Below are 17,658 nucleotides of genomic sequence, written 5' to 3' on the forward strand. Positions count from 1 at the left end.
GGCACCCCGTAATCTCCCGTCATGCCGTTTGGCGTCTCCCGTTTGCAGTTTGTTCTCAGTTTTTCGGCGATCAGGGGAGGAGAGGGATCTAAGTCACGATTTCTTCCTTCCCGCCTCTAGCTCATCCTGTAGACACTCCAGAGACTGAGCAGAACCACGATCGAAATACCCGATAGCAACGTTTCATCGAGAATCAGGGAAAAAACCTCAAAGAAGCAACTTAGCTAAGAGGAGCAAAAACAACGACGCGTCCTCCACTTCCTCTCATCTACTCTCGAACCTTCCTATCCTTCAGAAGCCCGTCAGGAACCAGATCGGCCTTCGACCATAGACCGAGTGCTGCTAGCTGTCCAAGTCGAGCAGATCCGAGGTTGTGGCGAAGGGCTGAGACCTGTAGACCCGAGGAGCGGAACGCTCGCTCGACGTCCACCGAGGTTGCTGAGAGTTTGAAGAGAAGAGAAGAAGTGAAGGATCAGCTTTGGAGAACAGGAGAGAAAGCTGAGAAGTGAAGTAAGACGGAAAAGGACGTACCTGGGCAGCTGAGAACATCCAGAGCGAGGTTGGTGAGCCCGTCGTGCTCCTCTCCGGCAAGTTTCGCTCTCGACCAGTGTTGGAACCCATCGATGGGTTGTCCTTCGGGACTGAGGACTCGAGGAGCTGTAGGAGCCGAAGGAAAGAAGATAAGGAGATAGATCAGCTTCAGCGAGGCAAGACGAAAGAACTGAACAGAGAGGGAGACGAGCCGTTTAGATAAGCCTCGATGGGGTTGGGCTTTCGAGCGACGTAGCTCTTGGGTTTCGAGAAGAAGGACTGGATATAGACCAAGGAAAGAAGAGTCAGGAACAATCTCGTTTGGGGAGAAGAAGTACAGAGGTGAGAGAGACGTACCGAGGTATGAATGGTTCCAGAGGAAGTCGGAGCCAGCAGCGGAGCAGGGCTGGTGCCAGGAGGAGTCTCGACGTAGTAGTAATCATTCCACATCTCATAAAGAGCGTCCAACGCTTCTTTGATCCAGGCTGGTTTCCATCCGGTAGCGGCGAAGTAGTCCCTCTTGAAGGAAGGGTGGAGCACTGAAGGGAGAGGAAGAATTGAATCGAGTCAGTCGCGTCTCGTCGTTCTGGAGATCGAAAGAAGTGAAATGAACTGACCTTCGAGAGAGAAGAGAGAGTAAGAGAAGAAGAAGGAAGAATCGAATCGAGTCAGTCGCGTCTCGTCGTTCTGGAGATTCTCGAGATTGATCTCACACTTGAGATCAAGAGGGAAGCAGGAAGAGGACTCACAGACAGCAAGTCGATGCAAGGGAGTCTCGTCCGAGATCTTCCAGTACTTGTCGAGAACGAAGATCCCTCGACGAGCAATTCCCCGCATCGGATGGCCAGGAGAGTACTGTCCGGCGAGTTCCACGAGACCATCTCGAAGCAAGTCGATGTAGATGAGGGCCTCATGGATCATCGGGACTTGTTTTCGTTCGAAAAGAAGCGTGGTCGTCCGGAAAGGCTGTTGAGAGAAGAGAGGCAAGAGGATTAGGAAGCCTGCATCTCGGAAGCGTGAGAACGGACAAAAAAGACTCACCATCAAAGCTTGAGAAAGCATCCGTAACAGCTTGAGGTCGGAAGACTTCAGCTTCTTGCTGGACCGAACGTTGAGCTCCTCCTCAAGAACCAGACTGAAGAGAGGATGAGAGCGAGTCAGGGTGAGTTGAAAAGGAAGGGAGATCGCAGATGGTACTCACAGAGCAGGAAACAACCGAATCGCATCTTCGATCATGCAGAGCATCGAATTCCATCTCGTGTCGATCGGTCGGCGGAGAGAGTGAGGGAGAGAGAGGAGGAGTCGAGCGCATAGCTTTTTGAACTTTGAGCGTGTTTGAGCACTGAAGCGAAGTTGTTTCGACAACCAGGTGGCCTAGAGAGAAACCAAAATGATGAGAAGCCGTCAGTTTTCGTATTGGCGCGTCGAGGCAAGGGAAAACGGAAGACGCGACGAGCGTGGAGAGAGAAGAAGCGTGACGACAAACCTTCGTTAACACCTCCCTAAATGCTCGCTCCTTCGAGAGCCTCTCCCTCCTCTCCTCCTCCGTCTCGTCGGGGAGATCCTGCTCCAGCTCTCGTTCCAGCTGAGCTTCCTCGTCGGAATCGAGTTCGAATTCCTCGTTGGCGTCGGCGTCCTCGACCTCCTCGTCCGAGACGAAGTCCAGATGATCGTTGAGCCTCGATGGCTGAGAGAAAAAGAAGGAAGATAGATTAGAGTCGAAAGATGGAGAAGATAACGCGTAAATGGTTCCAGTAGACTCACCTCGTCGTCGTTCGAGGAACGTTCCGAGTCACTCGAATTTTGAAGAGCGACGGCTTTGCCCTTCGACTTCGTTTTCCTCGACCTGAACGGAGAGAGAATTTTCTGATATGAATGAAGTAGGGACGAGATCAGTAGTGTATATGGAAGTATTGAAGAAGAAGATGCTCACCACAACGACGAGATGGAGAACGTGAGCCATGCAACGAACTCGAGACTCGGGTCCGAATCGAGGGTACTTCTCAGCGAATGAAGCCGTAGAGAACTGCTGGAGCATTGTTCCGTTGTTGGACGCCGAGTCTCCGACGAATCCCCAGATCTGTTCAAACCCAAAGGAAGGGTAAGCGAAGGAAAGGAGAGGGAAAAGATGCGAAAATCCGAAACTCACCCGACGCCGAAGCTTGAAACGTTTGAGCGTTGCATCGAGACTCTTGGCCAAGTTGACACCAGTATGAGCCTCGTCGAACCTAAGAAGAGAGGGACAGAGATGGTTAGTATCGCTTTTGTAGGCGTAGGGGTCGAGGAGGAAGGCGACGTACGGAATGAACTCAAGAACGACGCGCCGAAGCGTCGATCCTGTTGGATTGATGGAGTACCAGTAGAGAACGACACCCATGAAGCTGAATCCGTTAGGAGACTGCCACATATCGCAGCCGACATGGAACACTCCAGTGTGAGCCTGAAAGAAAGGCCGAAAAACTTGAGTCAGTTCGCTTCGTTCGAGTTGAGCTCTCGTCTCCTCCCCGTCCGACTCACCTGCAACATGCCCACCAAGATCAGCTGCATGAGAATAAAGAGCGTTCCAATGTCGGATGAGATGGTTTTCCGACTAGGCATCATCCTGGACGTTTTCGGAACAAGAAACTCGTGAAGCTGGGAAGAAAGAGAGGACGTGACGAAGGTTCAGCGTTGGCTTCGTTGAGGAAAGAAGATGAAGATCTGTACTCACGCGTCGATCTTCTATGGCCACGAAAGGTCTAGCAGTTTCAGCACACCAGAGAGCCGCTGACTGTCGAAGACCATGAGGAGTGTGGTCTCCAGTTCCGGTGACTCCGACGTCGACGAGGAGACGATTTCCAGGGTCGGTACACCCCGCGGTGTGAGACGAGAGTCCGCCAGTTGTTGATGTGGTGAAGGGACGGATAACAGGTTGGTGACAGCTGGGAGAGTCAATAGTGGTCGAGGTCAGTCAAGAGTCACATAAGGAGTGAAGGAGGAGAAGAAAAGACGAACGTCGTGCAAACAAAAACGGCAGCTGGGTTTCCCGACTTGTCCTTTCCGAGGGTGGGATCATGGAAAGCCTTGTAGTGAGGCGAAGAGTTTGGTTTCCTAATGACGAGGAGAACGTGTGCTGTAGCACGAGGGGAGAACAACTCGAGATCAGCGCAACGTTCGAAACGAAGACGCGTCGAGCTCAGAGCTTTACTCACCAAGCTGCTGCTGAGGGGTCTGTCCGTCGAGCTTCCGACCATGATCTCGAGCGACGGATGCTTTGGGAACAGGTTGAACGTCGGCTTCGGTATCGGATCCAGAGTCTGCAAAAAGGAAGGGAGGACTGATCAGCAAAGCGAGACTGAGCCAAGCTCAAAGAGAGCAACAGAGCTGGACTCACCGAATACTGGAGCCTTCTTGGAAGTAGGGAATCGAGCGTTCGTTGAGTCGCCAGCTGGGATCGGAGATGAGGCTTCCTCCTCGCTATCGGAATCGACCACGACTAAAAAAAAGGAAGGGTCGGTCAGATCAGCAAGAGACTCGAACGAAAGAAGAGAGAGAGGATGAGGAGAGTCTGAGCGTACCAGTTTTCGGTTTCTTCCACGTCGGGGGCTTGATAGGGAGCAGAGCAGGCATGTCGTCCGAGTCCGAATCGCTCTCTGGTGGCAACAAAACGAAAGACGAACGCGAGTCAGTCGCGTCAAAGATCCGGTGACTCGATTTCGAGCTAGCTTCTTGCTTCTACGTACCTCGAGCAGCTCTGTTTGTTCTCTTTGAAGAAGAAGCCAATGGGATCCTGAACTTGAGCTTCACCTGCTTAGTCGCACCAACGGAGGCTGTAAAGAGGCGAAACGAGGAGACGAGCAACGGCTTCAATCAGCTCTCGAGTTCTATGAATCTGAGACGAGAAATACGAGCTCGTACTACTCACAGTTCCGTTCCGGGAGCTTCCAGGTCTTCTTAGTGATGTCGGGTAGATCGTCCGACTCTGAACAACGCAAACAATCAAAGAAACGAAATCAGCAACGTCGTTTACAAGAGGAAGAAAGGGAGGACACGAAACGAACCAGACTCTTCAGCTATCGCCCTAGCGTCAGCCTTAGCCTTCTCCAAACCAGTGGGAATGGGTTGGTCCTTCTTGACTGAGCCTGTTCGAGGAAGCCGAGGCAGATCAAGTCAAAAAGTCAGCGTCCGACTCGTGTCTCGCTCTCAGCCAAAAAAAACGGAGAGGGAGACTCACAGCCAGCAAGGAACTTGTGCAAGACAGATGCAGATCCATGCGATGTATCTACCGGAAGACCGGAGATGAGGGAAGAGGAAGAGACAGATCCAGGGCTTGCTGTGGGATGGACGCGTTGGGGAGGAAGAAGGAAGGAGAGCTTCAGTGAAGAGAGAGGTGAAAATCTGTAAGCGGAACACTGTACTAACAGGTGGCCGTGACGATGTGTTGAACCGAAAGGTCTGATACACAAACAAGCAAGGAGGGTCAGTGAGCCGAAAGAGAGAGAGAGAGAACACGACGCGGAAGAGAGACTCACTTCTGGCTCGACCTTTCCCCTTATCAAGAGATGGAAGGATGACTGGAGTTAGGGAGATAAAATGATGAGAAGAAAGTGGTTAGTGGAATGTTTAAACATGAGCGACGGAAAACAAAGGTTGAAACGTACGCTCGTCCTTCTTCAACCGCTTCGCTTCGAAGTCAGAACCAGCCTCAGAGTCAGAGCTGAGGGGCCCAAACGCATTCCCAGAGTCAAAGGAGGAAGCTAAATCAGGAAGACGGAAAAGGAACAGGTCAGATTGAGGGAGAAGGGGTGAAAAGGGGAAGGGAAAGAGAAACCCGAGCTCAAAAAAGGACTCACCTCCAGCTCGAGCAGCAGCAGCAGCAGCATCCTTCTTCATCTTGATTCGTAGGGTGTTATCGGCGACCTCTTGCTCTGCAGGAGGGGGAGAGAGACACGAGAAGAAGGTCAGGTAAAGGGAAGGAGAAGAACGAAGAAAGGGAGAGACGGCGCGGAATGGAGGAGGGAGAGGAACGTACCGATGTCCTGAGCCTTCTGGGTAGGTTTTCGCTTCCTCTTAGACTCTACCTGCTTCCATTCTCCCTCGGATAGATCCAGATGAAACTTTTCCTTCTCCCCGTAGATGCTTACATCGTTAACAAGCAGAGAATCCCGTTGAGCGAGCGAGTCGGGCGAGAGTTGGCCGCTGTCGAGAAGATCCTTCATGATCGCGAGATGGTGATCTTGAGTGATGATGGTGTTGACGGCGAGCGAGGACGAGGGATTGCCTGAGATGGACATCGGTGATGGAGAGAAGAGGGGAGGGGAAGGGAGGAGGTAGTGAGGGAAGGAGGAGAGACGAGGAGGGACGCTTTTTGTAGTCGCTCAAATTTCAGCTGGAGGGGCTGAAAGCGCAGGGATGGCGGAGACAGAGCGTACTGTCGGGAAGACATGAGCTTCTCCTGAAAAGTAGGGGTGAAAGCCAGGGGGAAAGAGCAAGGGCAGAGGAGAAGAAGGAAGGGGAAAGGGTGGAGTGGCTGATTCTCTGATCGAGGAGGGCCTTGGAGTAGGTGCAGGAAGGGATTCAGGCTGAAAAGAGATGCCGAGGATCTCCTGGTTGTTTCAGGGATGTGAGCTAAACTTTCGTCAGTCTGGCGGAGGGAGGTGGTGGTTGAGGTCTGTTTGCCGTGAAAACGCGAAAGTCGAAGCTCATTATCATTGAGAACGCCTACGGTACCGCGACCGCTTCCCGTCTGCCGTTTCAGAAGCCGACTTCCGGAAGACGTCACAGCTGCGCTTTCGCCGTAAATCTGCCGTTTCTGACGGCGAGACGTAAACGGCGGCCCAGCTTTGCTCCTCACCTCGAAACTCGAGCTCACCGTTCCTGCTTCCTTCAAACCGCCATCTTCTCCTCCTTCCTGCTATACCATGCCCATCCCTCAGCTCTCCGAGGACATCCTCACCAAGATCCTCTCGTACTCTTTCGACATCTACTCCGTCTCCAGTCCGTTCTCCCCTCCTACTCCTCTCAAAGGAACATCTTCCCTACTCCTCATCTCCAAGCTTGTCCACGAGCTCTCCCTCCCCTTTTTTTGGAGATCCATCACCGTCCATCAACCCTCGGACTTCATCACCCTCTTCGATCCTGAAGACGGGCTCCTCGCTTCGAAGGGAGAACTCGGAGATCGACGAAGAAGTTGGGTAAAGGAGCTCTGCTTCGGAGAGGGAGCGGCAGCTCCTTACGACGAGACAAAGGTCTCAAAGCTCTCCAAACTCCTCTCTTCGAGGTACAACCTCCTCATCCAGCCCTCTCGAATCATCCTTCCCAACCTCAGGCACGTCTGCCTTGGAGATTCAGGCTACCTCATCCCCTTCGGACTCTCCTCCTTGAACGGGAAAAGGACGACGACAACGACGACGACGCATCCGTCTTATCAACGTCTCCTCCAGAAGCTCTGGATCCACCACCACCACAGCTTCAAGGAAGACTGGTTCGACGAGTTCAAAGCTCCCGAGGCATGCAAACTCCTCATCAAAGCTTTCCCAGACGTCTTCGAGCATCTCGCGGCTTCGAGCCATCGTCTCATCGGATCCCTCCTCGCTCCTCACGGTCCTCAACTCGAGACGTTCCGTCTCCTCTTCTCCCTTCCTCGACCCGTCGGATCCAAACGATCACTCCTCTACCCTAGGACAGGGGATTACAGGATCCCCAAATCGCTTCTCCAGGCAGGAGTCAATCAGCACCTCGTCGTCACTCTCTACACGACGACTCCTCCCGTCCTTCATCCGCTCAAATTGGACGCGCCGGTCGCCCCTCTTCCCGACTTGGATCTCGCAGGAAGTCTCTCCAAGCAGTTCCCGAGGGATGCTGAGGTCAGGATCGTCAGGAGGGAGGGGATGGAGTTATTGAAGAAGCAGATGGAGAAAGGAGCGAGGAAGGCTTCGGACGAGCAGAAGGAGAGATGGGGGAATTGGAGGTGGGTTGAGGAGGAAGGGAGGTTGAGTCTCTTCGTTCCTGCAGCTTGAGGAAAGGTGAGTTGCTGTCGATCTCTAGCTACAGCGATCGACGAACCGAGGCTGACCCTTCGTCCTTTCTGCTCAGTCAGACCTCAGTCCTTCATTCATCTACCTCGTATGACCGCGAGTCAGACTCTCTTTGCATCTCACTGTATCTCACTACAACACCGATACTGACTCTTCTTGCCTGACTCTCTCATCGTCACAGTTATTCAACGTCTCTTCAAGTCGTCGTTTCCTTCGAGCTCGTCGACATCGCAGCGATCCCAATCACATGTGAGTTTGAAGCTTCTCATACTTAGTATACTGTAACTTCTTTCATTCGACTGATATCCCTTGGGTCCTTTCCTTCGCCGCGTCCAGTTCCTCGTCCCCGCCGACGCGTCGCGCCCAAATCGTCGACTTCGCGTCGCAATTTAACCTCACTCGATGCGATTTTCATTTCTTCACTTTTCCTGGATACCTTTCTCTTGATCTCTACCCGTTTCCTAGCAAACATGGTCGGGGAGGAACGGGGGAAGTAGAACGGCGCTCTTTCCCCTCTCACGACCTTGTACTCTCCTTCTTCCTCCCAGGAAATCATCTGAAGTATCGGCCCTTCCCATTTTGTGCGCTCTCAACTGTACCGAAGTGCCGAAACAAAATGGCCAGAGTGAAGTCTTGTGAGGGAAACAGCTCAGCGGCGACTTTGCCGGCGAGGGATCTTCTTCACGGATTCGACGCCCTCCTCCTTTTCCTTCGAACCGCAACAACCTCTCTCCCTTCAGCCCATCTCCAACTTCCGAGACCGTCGAGATGTCTCTTCATTACTCCCAGCTAGATGAGATCAAGAAGCAGGTCAGTGGAAAACTCTCGTTTCTTCAGCGAGAGGTGAAAGAACAGGGGAACCAACTCGAACCGAGCTCACACCTCCCTTCCTTCCCTCCCTCCCTTCCTTTGCTCTCCTCCAGTACATCCTCAACGGCTTCGTTATCGTCGATGGACTCATCCCTTCAGAGCTCATGTCCGAGCTTCTCGAATCTGCAGATCGAGTCACGGAAAAGGGCAGGAAAGGAGAGTGGAAGGACGTGTGAGTTCTGAGCTCGACCTTGAGTCCTCGTTTCCCCAAAGCGAGGGCTGAATCTTTCCCTTCTTCTTCAGTCGAGTCGTAGGGAAGCAGTTCCCTCCTTTCCCTCCCGGCGAGGACATATGGGGAATTCAACATCTCATGCATCCAGATCTCGAATCACCTGTCTTTGCGAGCTGGTATGGCTCAGAACCGATCCTCGACGTTTCAGCGAAGCTCTTGGGTTGTCGGAGGGAGGAGATGCAGCTTGGTTCGTCCCTCAAAAACCCTCTTCGTCCTCTGTCGAAGCTAACTAAGCGTTGTTCCCCCTCATCCAGAGCTCTTCAACTTGCTGGTGAACCCTCAAGAGAAGGACTTCGCTCTGAGCTGGCACCGAGACGACGTGAAGGCAGAAGTTTCGTCCGAGGAGGAAGCTGAGAAGCTCAAGATTGAACACCACGGGATTCAGTGGAACTGTGCTCTTTACGACGACGGTAAGCTCGAACATCTCTTCCGTTGATGCAAAGAAGAAAGGAAAAACTGACCAGGATCTGTTTCCTCGGCGCAAGATTGTCTCATCGCCGTCCCGTCTTCCCACTCCCGCGTTCGTACGCCGGAGGAGCGAGCAGCTAACGCTATCCCTGGAGCTGAGATGCCAGGTCAGGCTATCATATCCCTCAAAGCTGGTCAAACGACCTTCTACAACAACAACATCCTTCACGTCGGAAAGGTAAGAAACAAGTTCCCTCTTTTCCATTCCGCCGCACTGAGCCCTCCAGCTGACTCGATTACTTCGATGTCCCAGTACAACCTCAAAGTCAAGCGTAGAACTCTCCACGGCTGCTATGGCTCTCCACCGCCTGGGGATCTCAACCGAGGTTCGCGCTCCTCGATTCTCTTTCGCTTCGACGCGTCTGACTTCCTCCTTTTCCTTCGTCGCTTCCAGCTCAAAACATCCTTCAGCACTTCCCTCCTCCCTTCCCAACGTACATCTCCTCCCCCGCTTTCCGATCCTCTCTCCCGAAAGTCCTCAAACCCATGCTCGACCGTCTCCTCGCGATGGAAACCCAACTGAAGAAGGAAGGACGGGTCGTTGGATTCTCGCAAGATCTCTGATCGCTCTCAACGCTCGCTCTCTTCACTTTCGAATCCCTCGATTTCGTTAAAACATTCTATTGATATATGTGTGTACGTGGATGGCATGGCTACGACCTGGGAAGCAACTCGGCTCTTTTAAGCGACTCGAACGACGACCTTGCCCTCGTTCTTTCCGTCCAACATGTCGACGAAGCCCTGAGGGATTCCCTCGAGTCCGTTGATGATGTGCTCCCTGAACTTGTACTCCCCGGAGGCGAGCTTAGCGGGGAAGACCTTGTAGAACTCCTCCTGGTACTCCTTCTCGTACTGGAAGACGAGGAATCCGGTGATGGTGAGTCCAGAGCCGATGACCTTCATGAAGTTCTTGAAGTTGGTTCCCGCGGCGACGTTGTTGTAGTTGGAGATCATTCCGCACTACGAGGGAGGGAAAGAGGACGGAAGGAGGGAGAGAGGTCAGCTTGACGCGGTCGAATAAAGAGGCGAGAGGGAGACTGAAGGTCGTCGCACTCACCTCGATAGCTCGTCCTCCGAACTTCAAAGCCCCCAACGCGGCATCAAGGGTAGATCCACCGACTCCGTCCCAGAAGACTGGAGGAAGAGGTGACCAACGAGTCAGTTTTCGACGCATCAAAGGACGGAGAAGGAGGGGAGGGAGAAAGAAGCTCACTGTCGATGCCTCCGAACTTCTCAAGCTGCTCAGCAGTATCCTCGGTCTTGTCTGAAAGAAGGGATGGATGAGGTGTTAGCTCATGAGGCTCGTGGCCGGAGAATGTTAGGGGATCGAAGCGAGACAAGACGAGAGGACGAACAGTTGAACGCGACATCAACTCCCAACTCCTCTCGCAGGTACTTGACCTTCTCCTCCGATCCAGCGGAAGCGATGACCTTGAGCCCGTACTCGCTCTTGGCGATTTGACAGACGAGGCTGAAGACGAGAGAGGGAGAGAGAGAGAGAGATCAGCGAGGAGACGCGTCGAGAAGGAAGATCTGAACTGAAAAATCTGGGCTCACGCTCCAACGGCACCGTAGGCTGATGAGACGAAAATACTCTCTCCCTTCTTAGCCTTGGCGAGAGCTCGCATACCGTAGAAAGCGGTTTTCCCTGGCATACCAGCGGCTCCGGTCCAGCTCGTCTGAGAGCGAAAGAAGAAGATGCGTCGAGGACGTCAGTTTAGCCCGTCGAAACGATTGAAGAGCGAAAACTCACCCAGTCAAGTCCCTCAGTGTTGTCGAGAATCTTGAACTGTCCAGCATCTCCGACGGTAGCACCAGCTAGGAGAATCAAAAGGAACACGCGTTCGAGTGAGCTCTCGGAACTTGGGAGGGGGACGAGAGGAGAAGAGAGCAGTCGAACCGGGAGGCCCTGCGATGACCTGGTACGACTGAGCCTTGAAGATTCCGTAGAGGTTGGATCCAACAGGGTAGGTCTTGTCGTTCGAGCGAAGGACCTCAGCGACGGCGAAGTTGTAAATGGTCTCTCTGGAAGCGACGAGGGCGAGAGAGATGGGGACGAACGTCAGAATCTCGATCTCGGACAGAGACGTCTTTTAGGGTTGAACTCGTAACACAGAGAAAGACTCACCCAGGGTGGAAAGACGCTGGAGGGGCGAAGAGAAAGAGAGAGGGGGACGTCAGTGAGAAACAGAGATGGGAGGCTCGGAGTGGAACGAGCTGCTGACAAGTATAGTTCTTAGGGTTAGGCTTGTGCATCTTTCCCCTGAGGTAAGGGTCGAGGCTGAGGGAGAGGAGCTTGACGAGGAGACCAGAAGATGGGACCTCTACGGTGTCGAGGTCGATCTGCTCAGAGACGTCGTACACCAGATCTTTCTGCAATTTCCGAAGGAAGCAAAGAGAGGGTCAGCGAAAGGTGACTGCGAGTCCAAGGAAGGAAGAAGGACGTACTCCAGGGATGGGCATAGCCTCGGGAATGGAAGCGAAGCTGGAAAAAGTAACGTTGGGGAAGGAGAGAGGGAGGGAAGGAAGGAAGGAAGAAGAGGTGAGCTCGATTCGAGGCGGCAATGGATTCGAAGACAGACTCTTTCCTTCGACTCACACGACCTTGGGGTTGGAGATGGAAGGCATGGTTTAGATATGGAAGGGTGGGATTGGGGTTGAGGTCGAGGTTGAGTTGAGGGTGTTGGTTGGGAGGGAAGGAGGAGCAGGGACGTCCTCACCTTTGAATCAAAATAAAAACTCGACTGCTGAGTGATGGAACGAAAGTGGAGGAGGCCGGCTACTCGCTCTCTTTCTCCCCGATTAATGACGACGCGAAGTTTTGACACCGATCCAGAAAAGAGGAAAGAATAGGAAAGACCAACAGGAAGATTTTCACCCTCCGAGAACCGTCGCATGAGAAGGTCTGGCGATGTCTCTGAAGACGATGAAAAGAGACGCTCGTCTTTCCTCTTTTGTCCTTCTTCCCTTCTCGTTTCAAAGGCAGAAAAATGAATCGCAAGCAAGAAACGAGCACGAGAGCACCAAAAGAGATTAGGGGACGAAGATAGAAACGAGAAGAAGAGCAAAGCGAACGTGGACCGGCTCTACGGAGGAGAGATAACCAAAAAGAGGGGAGGGAGGGGAGGAGTCGAGAACGAGAGGAACGACAGAAGTCCTAAGGAGCGACGATCTAGGCAGGTCCAAGGTTTGCGAGGCCTCCCATCTTCTTCAGATTGTACGACTTGACCAAGAGACCTCCGAGGGTTGCGATGATTCCGGCCGGGACTGAGGAGGAGCGGAAAAGTCAGCAAAACGAAACGCGTCGAGGAGACGAGCGAGAGGAACTCACCAGCGACGATGAAGACCGGGTTGAGAGCCTTGACGTATCCAGATAGGACGAGCTCTTTGAGGTCTGCATCGAGGGCAAATATAGTCTTGACCGAGGCTTTGACGCCTGGGAAGGAAAAGGATTGAAGTCAGCTCGAGAAAGGGAGAGGCGCCGGAGCTGAACGAAGAGAACGTACCTTCGATGATCTCGCTAGAAACACCAAGCTTGGAGAGCTCGGAAGCCAGTTGGTTGTTCTGAGAAAAGAGCGGAAAGGGGGGGGGGGGGGAAGGTCAGATCGAAAGCAAAGGAGTCGCGTCAAAGCTCTCCATCTCGCGGTCAGATACGACTCACAAATAGAGTACCGGAGATGGAGATTCCGATAACTCCTCCGATCAATTGGAAGAAGGTACCGAGAGCGGTGGCTTGAGCGACGAGTTCAGGAGTGGAATGGAACTCGGCTTGGATGGCGACGACGGTGTTCTGAAAGAGCAAGAGAGGAGGAGGGTCAGAGAGAGTTCAACTTTGCAAGGGCTAGAAGAGACGACAGACGAGACTACTCACCTGGAAGGAAAGTCCAACTCCAGCTCCGAGGAGGATTTGATACCCGATCAAGGCGCCGGATCCGGTGTGGACGTCGATGGTGTAAAGGAGGCCTCCCCCGATTGGGGTGATGATGGGTCCAAACACTTTGGAGGGAGGCGATATAAAAGACGAAGAAGGGTCAGCGTTCAGCAGTTCGAGAGGAAGTGAAACGAGTTGAAACGTGTCGAAGGAAGGGCAACGACGTCGCGTTGAAGACGATCAGACTCACCGAGAAAGGGCCAGTAGTAACCTGCAGGTCGAGAAGAAAACGGGGTCAGAAGGAGAAACGTAGCCAAGTCGGGATACAGAAGGTGCAGACTCGACGTCGATCCTGCAGCAGAAAGTGGACCGGAACTGACCAGTCATCGAAATCACAACACCGGCGAGCATCGAGCAGAGGACGACGGAAAGCATGAAGCCCAGGATATCAACACCGCTCTTGGTAGGCGAGTGCTCCTTGACGGCTTGGTAAAAGAGAGGGAGGTAGTAGGTTCCTGAGAAGGAAGGGAGGAAACGAGACGCGTACGATCAGCAAACGAGACGAACGAACTTCGAGGACGCTGGACGCGCCTGACCTCTAGTTGAACTCACCACTAAGCATCACGAACATAAGGAAGAAGGAAACGATGCAAGCTCCAACCATCGATCTTCGTCGGAACAGGCTCATGGGAAGAATTGCTTTAGGTCCTCTCCTCCATTCCCAAGCGACGAACACGACGACGAGAACCCCGAAAACGCAGAGCTCGGCGATGACAGACTTGTCGTCCCAGGGCTTGCTGATTCCTCCTTCTTGCAGGGGCAAGATCAAGCAGGTGGTGACTCCCTGAAACGAAAGCTCAGGTCGGTCAGTTTCGACGACGCGTCGCAGCGCAAGAAAGGCTTTCAGGAGACTCACGAGGATGAGGATGGAACCGATCCAATCGAGCTCAGCGAATCGACGAAGAGAACTTCGAGTCTCGTTGGGATCTTGACCGGGAGGAGGAGTTGACTCGATGAAGAAGTAGCTGAAGAGAGGAAGAGAGGGGAAAGACGGGGGGAGGTCAGTTCGAGATTTCTTCACGTACTCGTCGCTTTGTGAATATACGTACATAGCAACAAGGGTGACGAGACCAATAGGGACGTTGATAAGGAAACAGAGACGCCATCCCCAGTAAGCAGCATCGGTGAACGCTCCCCCCCTGTTGAATCGAATCAAAAAAAGAGACGCGTCAGTTGTCGGACTTTGAGCCTCGTTCCCTCTTCAGCTTCATATAGTAAACTCACAAAAGAGGTCCGATGACGGAACTGAGAGCAAAGACGGCTCCGAACCCTCCGAAGAGCTTAGGTCGATCTGAAGAAGAGTCAAGAGGGGAGGGAAGGGAAGTCAGCGTCGACGAACACCGAGCGAGTTTGAATCGGGCACTGACCTTCGATTCGAGTGATCTCTCCGATGATGGCGAGAACAGAGACAAAGATACCTGTGAGAAGGGAGAAGAGACAGCGGATGAGAGAGAGTCAATTCAAAGTTCAAAAGGGACGCGTCGTCGTTTCGTTTTCGAAGCGAAGTCGGATCTCACCAGCAGCACCGACTCCAGCGAAGGCTCGTCCGAAGATCAGAACCTCGGAAGAGAGAGACGCTCCACAGATGATAGATCCGATTTCTGCGAGGGAGCGAAGGGAAGGTGAGGAGGAGAGACAGAGAGAGAGATAGCGTCAGATCGGATCTTGCTTTGAAGCGAACGACGGCCTTGAGCAGGTCAAAACGTACCGAAGAGGAAGATGGCAACACCGAAGACCCATCGCGTAGGGAAGATGGTGAGGACTTGACCGTAGACGAGGATGAGGGGAGCCTGGCTGCAAAAGAAGAACGGGAAGAGGGACGAGGTCGTCAGTTTCGCAGTGTGTCGACCAAGAAGGGATGAATGCGATACGGACGTTAAGAAGTAAGCACTGATGATCCAGGTGATCTATCAAAGTATGGGAGGACCAGGAAGTGTCAGCAACGAAGGAAGGCCGATTTAATCAACCGCGTCGTCGAAAGTCGAACGAACCTGATCGAGAGCTTGGAACTCGGAAGCGATTACAGGCAGAGCGGTAGCGACGATGGTTTGATCCAGAGCGATGAGGAAGACCGAGAGCAACTGGGAGGAAAGAAGGAGGGCCAAGGAAGAAAGGTGGAGAAAGAAGAGGGAACAGTCAGCCCACTCATCAACGCAGCGAGTCGCCGAGGAGACGACTCATCCCTGCCTCGCCCCGCACGCTGATAAGATTGTCTTCGGAAGCGAGAACTCACCATCGCAATGAAAACAAGGGCGAGCTCTGCATGGAAGAAAAGAGAAGAAAGAAAGAAAGAACCTCTCGTTAGGCTAGCATTCATGGACGGCGCCCGAAACCGGACCTCGCTCTCCTCGCTCCTTCTGCTGGCAGGGGAATCGTACGAGCTCAAGGAAGAAAACTGATGGGGAAAGAGAGAACCCACTGCTTCCAGTGAGATATTTCTTCTCTCTAGCTTCCTCCCTCTCTCGATGCTCTCTCTCAGCCTCCGTTTCGTTCGAGCGATCCACAGCCTCGACCCCGCCCTTCTCTCCTTCACCAAACGAGTTCTTGTTGGTCGTCTCCTCCTGCTCTCCTGCGACGACAGTTCCAGCTCCACTGGAGGTTCGAGCTCGAGTCTTGTCCTCGATGGCGGAAGAGGAAGAGGTGATCTTGGTGTCGTCGATGCTGTCGTGCGAGAGAGAAGGGGTGGTGATTTTGTCGAGCGTAGGAGTCGAGCTCATGGTTTCGGAGGGAGGAGAGGTTGAGGGCTCTGGAGATGGAAGGGATCAAAGAGAGGTTGGGGATCAAGGTGGGGAAAGAAAGAAGACCTAGAGTCCAAGAAGGTAAAGAGGTCGATGTGGTTTGGGTGGAACCGACGAGCAAGCGACGGGGGGGGGGGAGAAGGAAGAAGTTCGGCGGAGGGAAAGGGAGGGCGCACCTTCAGCGTCTCTTCCGCTCGGTTACGCTCCTTTGTTACCAGTCTTTCGAGCTGCTCTTCTATCTTCCTTCGAGAACACTTTTGATCGTGGTTAGTAGTAAGATCGGAGGGCGGAGAATAGGTTTGAGCTCATTGAGACTTCGCCAGAGTAAGGGATCACCTAGGAAAAGCTGAAAGAAGAAGAGAGCCCTCGCTCGGACTCGATGGCCTCGCTCGATTCTCCCCGAAGTCGGATACGCTTTCTCGCTTCTTCTCCTCTCCTTTCTTTGCTTCCGCTGAGAAGCTGCGCATTTCCAGATGTCCCGGAGCCGATTCGAGCCTAGCGAAGGTAACCACAGACGCGTCGCGATTTTCGTTGTTGGGCCGAAGTTTTCGACGCGTCGGGCCAGAGAATCGGAACGACGAGCGCTCTAAAAGGCAAGCTCGATGGCGAGAGGGCAAAGAAGTTACACAATATGAGCAATGATGAAATGAGGTAAGAATCCAGAGAGGCTTGGAAGGATAAAATGGCTCTCCGAGGACTTCATGCGTGCTCTTTGTCTCTCTCCCCTTTCCTCTCGAGAGACTGAGGAGCTGAAAGAGGTTGGTTCGCAGCTGGTGGGAACAACATGCTTGGGTCAATTTCCTTGTGGCTAGCGACTCAACCTTTCCAAGCGGAGACGGAGAAAACGGGCGAGAAGAAGAGGAGCCTCGCGACGCGTCCGTCACAACAGCGACCACGGCTCGTCCTTCAATCTTCAAACCTCCTCGTTTCATCAAGCTTGGGTCCATCATGTTAATTCTTCGGAGGCTTTGAGGCTCGTGAAAGAATGGCGACGGCGAAGAAAGCGAAGGAAGCGACACGACATCCCTTCGACGCATTCTGATTTCTTGCCCCTCCGAGACTTTCACTATCTACTCAAAAAGACTCAGAGAGGCAGTTCAGCAATCTCGATCTCACATGCATCAGCAAGCCTACCTCTCAAAGAGCAGGCGAAATGGGCGTCAAATGATTCACCGACTCTCGATAACTTGACCATTTCCTTGAAGCTCACCTCTCCCTCCTCCCTCCTCCCAGCGCCCATCTCACCTCTTCCTCCCTCCCTCCCTTCATCAACCTCAATGACCTCCCTTCTCAAGACTGCGGCCTCAGCCGCCTCTACCCTCAAGCAGAACAAATACGTCGTATGGGCTCCTGACTACACAGACAGCGGTGCGTTGGGAAGGAGGCTCGCGGTGCGAGAGAAGCACTTGTCGGACACTCATGAGTCGTGGAAGAAGGGAGAGATGGGTACGTCTTCGCTCTCCGGATATATCGGAGATGTTGGATGCTGACCTCGTTCATCTTTTCTGCTTTTGATGCGTCCTTGTCCTACAGAGCTCGGAGGTGGCTTTCTTTCGACCGATGAAAACGAAGGAAGCTCACCTCCTCCTCTCGCTGGATCTGTTCTGATCGTCTACTATCCTTCCATCGAGGACGTCAAGAAGAGGATCGAGAGGGACCCGTATTGGATCAACAACGTCGTGAGTTTCACCTTTCTTTTCCAGGGGAAGGGGGGGAGAGGGAAGATGAAGAAGGAAGGAGGACCATCGTGAGCTCGGAGGTCTGAAACTTGTTTGGTTCTTCTCTTTCCTTGATGCAGTGGGATAAAGAGAAGATGGTGGTAAGGCCTATTTTGCTGTTCGACGGGCCTTCGTTTAAGGGATAGATGTATGC

The 17,658-nt window shown here is 53.1% G+C and overlaps 6 protein-coding genes across 6 annotated transcripts; 3 read left to right on the forward strand and 3 right to left on the reverse strand.

Moving 5' to 3' along the window:
• Window positions 1–169: 169 nt before the first annotated feature.
• Window positions 170–2,504, reverse strand: BDY24DRAFT_396520 (ribonuclease H-like domain-containing protein). Its single transcript, XM_076641451.1, has 10 exons — window positions 2,465–2,504; window positions 2,296–2,397; window positions 2,018–2,218; window positions 1,733–1,905; window positions 1,573–1,666; window positions 1,281–1,497; window positions 889–1,070; window positions 744–810; window positions 532–657; window positions 170–438 (listed from the first exon to the last, which is right to left on the reverse strand). The coding sequence occupies exons 1-10, from the start codon at window positions 2,492–2,494 to the stop codon at window positions 269–271; spliced, it is 1,362 nt and encodes a 453-aa protein (XP_076494523.1). The 5' UTR covers window positions 2,495–2,504; the 3' UTR covers window positions 170–268.
• Window positions 2,505–6,389: 3,885 nt separating this feature from the next.
• On the forward strand, window positions 6,390–7,639 carry BDY24DRAFT_396523 (uncharacterized protein). Its single transcript, XM_076641452.1, has 2 exons — window positions 6,390–7,535; window positions 7,606–7,639. The coding sequence occupies exon 1, from the start codon at window positions 6,432–6,434 to the stop codon at window positions 7,527–7,529; it is 1,098 nt and encodes a 365-aa protein (XP_076494524.1). The 5' UTR covers window positions 6,390–6,431; the 3' UTR covers window positions 7,530–7,535; window positions 7,606–7,639.
• Window positions 7,640–8,267: 628 nt separating this feature from the next.
• Window positions 8,268–9,721, forward strand: BDY24DRAFT_410260 (uncharacterized protein). Its single transcript, XM_076642843.1, has 7 exons — window positions 8,268–8,357; window positions 8,471–8,589; window positions 8,661–8,836; window positions 8,904–9,059; window positions 9,135–9,295; window positions 9,371–9,443; window positions 9,512–9,721. Exons 1-7 carry the CDS (start codon window positions 8,316–8,318, stop codon window positions 9,679–9,681), a joined length of 897 nt encoding a protein of 298 aa, XP_076494525.1. The 5' UTR covers window positions 8,268–8,315; the 3' UTR covers window positions 9,682–9,721.
• Window position 9,722: 1 nt separating this feature from the next.
• BDY24DRAFT_396526 (MDR family NADP-dependent oxidoreductase) lies at window positions 9,723–11,862 on the reverse strand. Its single transcript, XM_076641453.1, has 11 exons — window positions 11,717–11,862; window positions 11,566–11,602; window positions 11,343–11,490; window positions 11,246–11,261; window positions 11,018–11,142; window positions 10,871–10,935; window positions 10,675–10,796; window positions 10,473–10,588; window positions 10,331–10,381; window positions 10,175–10,251; window positions 9,723–10,077 (listed from the first exon to the last, which is right to left on the reverse strand). Exons 1-11 carry the CDS (start codon window positions 11,743–11,745, stop codon window positions 9,799–9,801), a joined length of 1,065 nt encoding a protein of 354 aa, XP_076494526.1. The 5' UTR covers window positions 11,746–11,862; the 3' UTR covers window positions 9,723–9,798.
• A 232-nt stretch (window positions 11,863–12,094) lies between these two features.
• On the reverse strand, window positions 12,095–15,936 carry BDY24DRAFT_410262 (MDR family MFS transporter). Its single transcript, XM_076642844.1, has 18 exons — window positions 15,468–15,936; window positions 15,282–15,307; window positions 15,040–15,129; window positions 14,924–14,955; window positions 14,757–14,842; window positions 14,566–14,649; window positions 14,416–14,466; window positions 14,273–14,339; window positions 14,098–14,187; window positions 13,905–14,013; window positions 13,601–13,832; window positions 13,369–13,503; window positions 13,239–13,259; window positions 12,989–13,113; window positions 12,779–12,907; window positions 12,624–12,681; window positions 12,449–12,553; window positions 12,095–12,384 (listed from the first exon to the last, which is right to left on the reverse strand). The coding sequence occupies exons 1-18, from the start codon at window positions 15,763–15,765 to the stop codon at window positions 12,290–12,292; spliced, it is 1,833 nt and encodes a 610-aa protein (XP_076494527.1). The 5' UTR covers window positions 15,766–15,936; the 3' UTR covers window positions 12,095–12,289.
• Window positions 15,937–17,063: 1,127 nt separating this feature from the next.
• Window positions 17,064–17,650, forward strand: BDY24DRAFT_417160 (YciI family protein; the record flags this gene model as incomplete). Its single annotated transcript, XM_076643677.1, has 3 exons — window positions 17,064–17,232; window positions 17,320–17,465; window positions 17,585–17,650. The coding sequence occupies 3 exons, from the start codon at window positions 17,064–17,066 to the stop codon at window positions 17,648–17,650; spliced, it is 381 nt and encodes a 126-aa protein (XP_076494528.1).
• Window positions 17,651–17,658: the final 8 nt, after the last annotated feature.

Source organism: Mrakia frigida, assembly GCF_051309035.1.
Source record: "Mrakia frigida strain ATCC 22029 unplaced genomic scaffold BDY24scaffold_26, whole genome shotgun sequence".
Lineage (NCBI taxonomy): Eukaryota > Fungi > Basidiomycota > Tremellomycetes > Cystofilobasidiales > Mrakiaceae > Mrakia > Mrakia frigida.

What these genes read in the sequence shown, in the direction of transcription:
- BDY24DRAFT_396520 (XM_076641451.1), bottom strand. Translation starts at nt 2,494, where the DNA reads ATGGCTCACGTTCTCCATCTCGTCGTTGTG. An exon ending in TTCTCCATCTCGTCGTTGTG is followed by an intron (nt 2,398 to 2,464) that starts GTGAGCATCTTC and finishes CATTCATATCAG; the next exon opens with AAAATTCTCTCTCCGTTCAG. An exon ending in ATTCGGTTGTTTCCTGCTCT is followed by an intron (nt 1,667 to 1,732) that starts GTGAGTACCATC and finishes TCCTCTCTTCAG; the next exon opens with TCTGGTTCTTGAGGAGGAGC.
- BDY24DRAFT_396523 (XM_076641452.1), top strand. Translation starts at nt 6,432, where the DNA reads ATGCCCATCCCTCAGCTCTCCGAGGACATCCTCACCAAGATCCTCTCG.
- BDY24DRAFT_410260 (XM_076642843.1), top strand. Translation starts at nt 8,316, where the DNA reads ATGTCTCTTCATTACTCCCAGCTAGATGAGATCAAGAAGCAG. An exon ending in GAGGGAGGAGATGCAGCTTG is followed by an intron (nt 8,837 to 8,903) that starts GTTCGTCCCTCA and finishes CCCCTCATCCAG; the next exon opens with AGCTCTTCAACTTGCTGGTG. An exon ending in ACATCCTTCACGTCGGAAAG is followed by an intron (nt 9,296 to 9,370) that starts GTAAGAAACAAG and finishes TCGATGTCCCAG; the next exon opens with TACAACCTCAAAGTCAAGCG.
- BDY24DRAFT_396526 (XM_076641453.1), bottom strand. Translation starts at nt 11,745, where the DNA reads ATGCCTTCCATCTCCAACCCCAAGGTCGT. An exon ending in ATCTCCAACCCCAAGGTCGT is followed by an intron (nt 11,603 to 11,716) that starts GTGAGTCGAAGG and finishes TACTTTTTCCAG; the next exon opens with CTTCGCTTCCATTCCCGAGG. An exon ending in GGTCATCGCAGGGCCTCCCG is followed by an intron (nt 10,936 to 11,017) that starts GTTCGACTGCTC and finishes TGATTCTCCTAG; the next exon opens with CTGGTGCTACCGTCGGAGAT.
- BDY24DRAFT_410262 (XM_076642844.1), bottom strand. Translation starts at nt 15,765, where the DNA reads ATGAGCTCGACTCCTACGCTCGACAAAATCACCACCCCTTCTCTCTCG. An exon ending in TGTTGTGATTTCGATGACTG is followed by an intron (nt 13,260 to 13,368) that starts GTCAGTTCCGGT and finishes CTCGACCTGCAG; the next exon opens with GTTACTACTGGCCCTTTCTC. An exon ending in TTACTACTGGCCCTTTCTCG is followed by an intron (nt 13,114 to 13,238) that starts GTGAGTCTGATC and finishes CTCCCTCCAAAG; the next exon opens with TGTTTGGACCCATCATCACC.